The sequence below is a fragment of the Condylura cristata genome, unplaced genomic scaffold, assembly GCF_000260355.1.
Source record: "Condylura cristata isolate star-nosed mole 26May11 unplaced genomic scaffold, ConCri1.0 scaffold00048, whole genome shotgun sequence".
NCBI classification, from domain to species: domain Eukaryota; kingdom Metazoa; phylum Chordata; class Mammalia; order Eulipotyphla; family Talpidae; genus Condylura; species Condylura cristata.
Window position 1 is genome coordinate 2,180,669 of NW_004567149.1, and position 6,540 is coordinate 2,187,208.

At 45.8% G+C, this 6,540-nt stretch overlaps 1 protein-coding gene across 1 annotated transcript; it reads left to right on the forward strand.

Moving 5' to 3' along the window:
• The first annotated feature begins 1,627 nt into the window (after nt 1–1,627).
• Nucleotides 1,628–2,461, forward strand: LOC101630712 (putative vomeronasal receptor-like protein 4). Its single transcript, XM_004694823.1, has one exon. It carries the CDS (start codon nt 1,628–1,630, stop codon nt 2,459–2,461), a length of 834 nt encoding a protein of 277 aa, XP_004694880.1.
• Nucleotides 2,462–6,540: the final 4,079 nt, after the last annotated feature.

Here is a 6,540-nt window from a genome sequence, read left to right on the forward strand (position 1 = left end):
GATAGCTGAGAAAATACAAATCACATCAGAGACAGTACGAACTGGTACTTTTCATAATTTTAAAATTTTTAAAAGATTTGTCACTCAGTGAACCCAATGGAGGCTTTGCACATCGGTCACCTTGTAGCTAAGTCATTGTGTTTTTACTCCTAACAAACAACACGAACTCAGATATCTCTCCAAGCTGGCTGATGAATTATCTCTGAGATTCCCACGCTCACTGTAACCAGAATCACACGCCTCATTTAGTAATGTGATTACCTCATTTAGTAATGTGATCACACGGTTCTTAAGCATTTAATTGTAGGTACTATGTTGGTCATTCAGAAACCAGGCAGGAGAGCCACTCCCTGGGACTCCAAGTGGAATCAGAGCGGACACTCGTGAGCAGGCCATGGGCGCAGGCCCTAGGAGCTCCGGGAAAGGCATCTCAGAACTCTAACTAGCGTGAGTTTACGGACGGCAGCTAGTGCTTTCAAGAGGGTGGTGAGGGCCAGAGCAGCTCAGTAGCAGTTTATACAGAGTTTTGGGGAGGCTTGAGTGTAATAAAGACATGAGCAAAAAAGAGAGGAAGCCAAACCGGATGAAAATATATTTATATCTTTATGACTGACGGTGCAGCCACATACGGTTAGAGGATGCAAAGCAAGAGAAACAGGTTGATGTTCCCAGGGCTTTTCTGGAAGTCAGAAGGAGAAGGATTATCACAAGCAGCAGGGTTAAGCAGTAGGGCTTAGCCTACAGGGTGGATTCTTCTGACACAAAAAAGTCACAAGGTTAGACAAAGAATTTAAATCAGGCCACTTTGAGTCTATGGAATTAGATGCTGAGCTGGAGAATCTTTTTCTGATGGTTTATTGGAAATGCTGGCAGGAGAAGTACTGAATAAGACTAACAAAGAGGGGAGAAATCATCATGTCTCGCTGACGCCCCTGTGGAAGATCAGGATGCAGATTTACCACAGAGTTAGTGTCTCCTACAGGAAGAGGCCTGGACTCTCTGTTCTGTTGCCTGGAGAGGTAAAACACATAAGCTCTTCTGTGGAATTACTCTCACTTTGCTCAGTACAGTTTTCTGGATAAAACACAACTCTTTTTTAGCCACACATGCCAAGTGTCCAGAGCTGAACGGGTGCCCTGCAGAGAGGAGGGGTGGGCAGGGTGTGGGGAGTGAGGGATTTGCCTCAGGGTGTGGGGAGTGAGGGGGAGAGAGGCCTTTGGGTTGACTGTTTTACAGCTTGGGGAGCCTTGGGGGACCTGCTCTGGGCTGGCTACTGTCAGGGAAGAACAAGTCATGTGACTCAGACATGAGGGACACAGGGAAGGGCCTTTGGAAAGGCAGGCAGACTCAGTGTGGCCTTCATGGCAGGGGTTTCATTGTCACTGTCACCACTGGTGTGGCCTGAAACAGGGGAAAGAGGAACAAAGAGCAGCGAGAGGGAAATCTCATGGATTTCCTGCAGACTGAGACTATGGATGTCACTAGAGCAGTCGGGATGTCACACCCTGAAATTTGTCATCTTTACTTATTTTCATCTCAAACTTTCTCCTAGTTCTGTTCATGAAGTCAGATGACTTGGAGCACCCTCCTCCAGGGAGCACTCTTCCTTGGCTTCATTGGACATGGAATGGTGGGCAACATCCTTATACTAGGGCGACGTTTGTATCCTTTCATCATGGGGCCTGAGAGGAAACCTATCGACCTCCTCCTCATCCACTTGGCTTTTGAAAATACAATCATTATTTGTACCAAGGGAAGCAGAGATGTGAGCACAATATTGTACCTGGGAAACATCTTAGGTACTACTGGTTGCAAAGTGGTGATTTACATGGGGAGGGTGGCCCGCGGCCTCTCCATCTGCACCACCTGTCTCCTCAGCGTGGTCCAGGCCATCACCATCAGCCCCCAGACCTCGCCCTGCAGAAAGCTCCAGCCCAGGTCTGCATGGCAAGTGCTTCCCTATCTCCTGCTCTTCTGGGTCTTCAATGCCCTGGTCAGCTCTAACCTGCCCCTCTACATCACCACAGTCCAGAGCTCCAACAGCTCTGCACTTAGACCATACGTTAAATACTGTGACATGCTCCCCTCTGGGCAAATAATTAAGTGGCTTTTCCTCATGCTGATGGCTGTGCGGGACATCGTGTTTCAGGGGCTGATGGGCTGGAGCAGCGTCTACATGGCCTTCCGCCTGTGTCAGCACCGTAAGCGCGTCCTGCACCTGCACACGTCCAGGCTGCCAGGAAATGCCAGCCCGGAGACAAGAGCTGCTCGGAGTATCCTCATGCTCATGGCCTGCTTCCTTTTCTTCTATTGGGCAGATTTCCTTTTCTCCTTCTACCGTGGTTCATTCATTTCCAGTAACCACACAATTTACAATATTAAAATCTTTCTAACGTTTGGTTATGCGAGTTTCAGTCCCTTAGTGCTGCTGAGCAGGGATGTGCGTGTGGCTAAATGCTGAGGCACTCAGTGACAGGACAGGAACCTCTCTCACATCGTTCCTTCAGGAGAGACCCGGATGTTAGTTTCAGGGTTTCCTTTCTCTTCATTCATCAGATATCAACGGTTCAAGACTTGTAAGAGTGATTGTTGTTGTTGTTGTTGTTGCTATCTTGCGAGTCCTGGGAGGAAGCAATCTAGTTGCCTCTGGAGTTCAGGAAGTGAAGGAGACGGAGTCTTTCCTGCCTCCTTTTCTAGCCTCCCTGTCATGTAGCTGTTCTGTTCTTGCTTGCACAATTGTTGAGACTACTGGGGGTTGTTTATTTGAAAAAATGAGTTGGAAAATAAATACCCTTGTGGATAATTCATAATTTTCTATCAAAGGAAAGTTGAGTCCAAGTTAACATTTGAACTGCTGAGCATAGGTGTGAAGGAGAAGAAGCAGAGGCCAGGTTGACGGAACCCACTTAGTTTTACTTTTTACTTTAAAATCATGTTGCTATTGTATATAATTCGTAAAAGTAATAGCATCACCCAATCAAAATGTAAAGCAAGTGGAAAGAAATACAGCTCATTTTCAGTACTGGCAAACCTACACAAGAATTGGTGAAATATTATATCTATCTATCTATCTATATATATATATATTAAAGATTTGTTTATACATACAGAAATGGGGTACAGGCCAGAGGTGCAGAGTTGGTGAGAGGATTCACCAGAGAGAGAGTGGGAAGCAGAACAGGCAGACTGACGAAGTACACTGCTGAGGGGAACAGCGGGCGGGTCAGGAGAGGTCTGCCGCGCCATGTGGGTCACCTCTGGGGCAGGCTCATGTGGAAGTGGCTTTAGCTTCTTATTACTGTGCTTTAACCCACTGCGCCACCAGGGAGGGCCCCCATATTATATTTTAACTGTTTCTTTGCTGTTTTATTTTTTACCTTTAAATTGTGGTAACATGTCATTATGACTCTATATATGTCTCAGGTGTTCTTTGTTGACAGTCAACCTGTGTCAATACTACATGGTGCTAACATCGGGCCTTCACCACAACATGGTCCCCACTGTCTTGACTTCCTACTGCTCTTCTTCCTGCTCCTCAAATACCTGCTCGTTATCTGTTATCCCAAAGGTGATTTGTGATTCTTTAGTCCATCTGTGTGTTCTCTCCGTGTGGCACACAGAACAAAGTCATGCTGACTTGTCTTTGTCTAAATATTGCCACCTTGTTTAGTGGATTTAAAAATGAATTACGCTTGGATTTTCATTAGATTCATTAACTGTAAAGCTCTTAAAAGACTGAGTCAATAGTGGAAACTTAAACACTATATGAAAAGCCTAATCACCGTTCTCATCCAGCTAATAAAAAACACCCAGGCTACACAGATTATCCAAATGCAGATCAGTCCATTATGGAACCGTGTGGATAACTGTTTGTTGAACATTTTACCCCTTGCGACATATTATGGCTGTTTCCAGCCCAAATAAAGTCCTATGAGCATCAGTGTGCAAATACTTGTGTGAACATAATCTCCATTTCTCGGGATAAAAGCCCAGGGGTGCATGTACCAGCTCACAGGGTGGATGCTGAGTTTATAAACTGCCACAGGATATTCTTGTGTGGATGTTCCACTTCATATTCCCACCAGCAGCATGTAAACGAGCCGGCTTCTCCACCTCCTACTGTACTGTACATGTCACTGCTTGGGCTGAGCTGGACACCACAGGGGGCATTTCAGTGGTCCTGTGCTAGGCAGCCCCATGCCGTCATGATTCTGTCTCAGAGCAGCTTGAGGTCTCTTTCCCACAAATGTTTCCCAAGACAATGTCTAGGTGCTAGACAACTGTTAGTAGGTGCGAACAGTTTGAAATGAACCAAATTACACATCTGTGTTATAACATAGCATCTCAGGACAATAACTCTCAGGTGTACAAGCAAACCCTTTAAACACCAATATTCATACCTTGAGACAATGTTTCTCATGGAGTCATTGAGTCTATATCATATTGATCCAATTCATCTAATATAAAGGGAAAAATGCTATGAGGTGTCTTAGGCATCCTTCTGAGGTGCCACAATACTTCTTTTCATCAGAGGAAAAGACTACCAATTACTTATAATTAAGATTCCTGGGAAACGTTCATAAACAATGGAAAAAATCCATTACATGTTTTCAACTAGTGTCCATTATCATGATGATGACATCCCAGCCCTATCTCAGTTTCTCATACTAACCTCAAAGAACACCTAAACCTCAAAAAATTTTTCCCAATTCATATTTCATGGGTGTCCAAAGTCTTAAGCAAGTTGATCTAGACTACCACTGGGGTAACTTGCCTCCAACATAAACGAAACACATTATACTGGATCCTACAATTTTAAGAAAATATGAACACATGCATTGGTAACTCCATTCGAATTGGATGCTTGTCAGATCTCAAAGCCAGTGAGCTCACAGGCATCCAAGATCATCCTCTCTGTACCCCTGAGCTCAGGGTATCAGTATTATCCTGTAAATACCAAAATGGTGTTCCACCGTGGGGCACACTAACAGCCAACACAGGGACACACTCACTCTTAGTTATTGCTTCTCTGGAAAGAAAACAAACAACAACATCAAAATAAAAAATCACAACGTCAGAACCAATATCAAAATGTCATCCCCCAGCAGGAGAGGGACACAGGGAGGTCTGGCTGGGCCTGCCAGGCTCGTGCCACCTGGAACCTGACAGCCCCACCCAGAAACCTCCTAAAAGCTGGTAACTGGCAGCCTGGCTCAGAGGCCCTCCTACACAGCTCAGGGAAGAAAAGTAATTCGAACCAGGACCAACAGGGCTCATTCATTATCCGAGGGTTTGCAGTGTTTGTCAGGAAGGCAAAGCCAGGGCAGCCTGCAGAGACAGAGAGAAATGAAGCCTTGGGAAGGGTGTCCTCTGGAAAGTGTCCCAAGAGGCTGCAAACCTGGAGGCCACATGCTGTGTGTGATCTGGAGACCTCGGGCTGCATTCTGGTTCCAGAAGGGTTTTAATCAAGCCACAACTGATAGACAGAAGCTCTCCATTTATCCTATCTGTCTCTCTGCCTGACTCTCTGTCTGTCTGTCTGTCTCTCTATCCCGTCTCTGCAGAACCTAACCATTTTCAAAGTTAGTTAGACGCTCAGTGAGTGGCAACCAAGTGTCCCCAAACTTGCACACTCCAAATGGGTCCTGCCATTTGCCACATTTTTAAAAAATATTTATTCATGCATAAAGAATTGGGGCTCAAGCCAGAGGTGCAGGGGCGGTGAGAGGATTCACCAGAGACAGAGTGGGGAGCAAAACAGGCAGATGAAATGCACTGCTGAGGGGAGCGGCGGCGGGTCAGGAGAGGTCTGCTGCACCTTGTGGGTCAGCTCCGGGCTGCAGCCAGCTTGCAGTGCTGCGCTCTAACCTGTTGAGCCACCAGAAAGATTTGCCACAGTTTTTTATGTATAGAAGAACTGGGGTGCAGCCCAGAGGGAAGTAGGGGGATGAGAGAGGACTCACCAGAAACAGAGTGGGGAGCAGACAGGCAGATCTACTGAAACACACTGCTGCAGTGGGCAGCGGGGGGAGACAGATGTCTTTTGCACCAAATCTATCAGTTTCCTGGCTGGGGATGGAAATCAGGCTGAGACTAAAGCCCTAGGCCACCAGGGAGGCCCTGCAGTGACTTTCTTGACCCTTTATTTTGAACTCTCTGCTCATCTTCTGGTTATTCTATTATGCCTTCTACCTTGCTGTGCCTTTCATTTGCTCTCACCTTTCTTACATGCACGTTTAGGTTGTTGAGTTCAACCCTGTCTTCTGTTCTGAAATAAACACTTACTGATATCAGCTACAGTGTAAATCACATCCTACGAATTTTGAAGTGCTACATGATGATGCGCTTACATGGAATATTAAGCCATTTTCCCTTCAGATTCTGACACAAGCTATGCGACGGCTATCGTCTGACAGATTCCAGGTAGATCGGGAAAAGCTCTGAAAGATCAGACTTTCCATGCTAACTTGTGTTATGACCTCCCTTTTTTGTATAATCGTAATATCAAAATATTCTGAGCAACTTTCAGCCTACAATTGG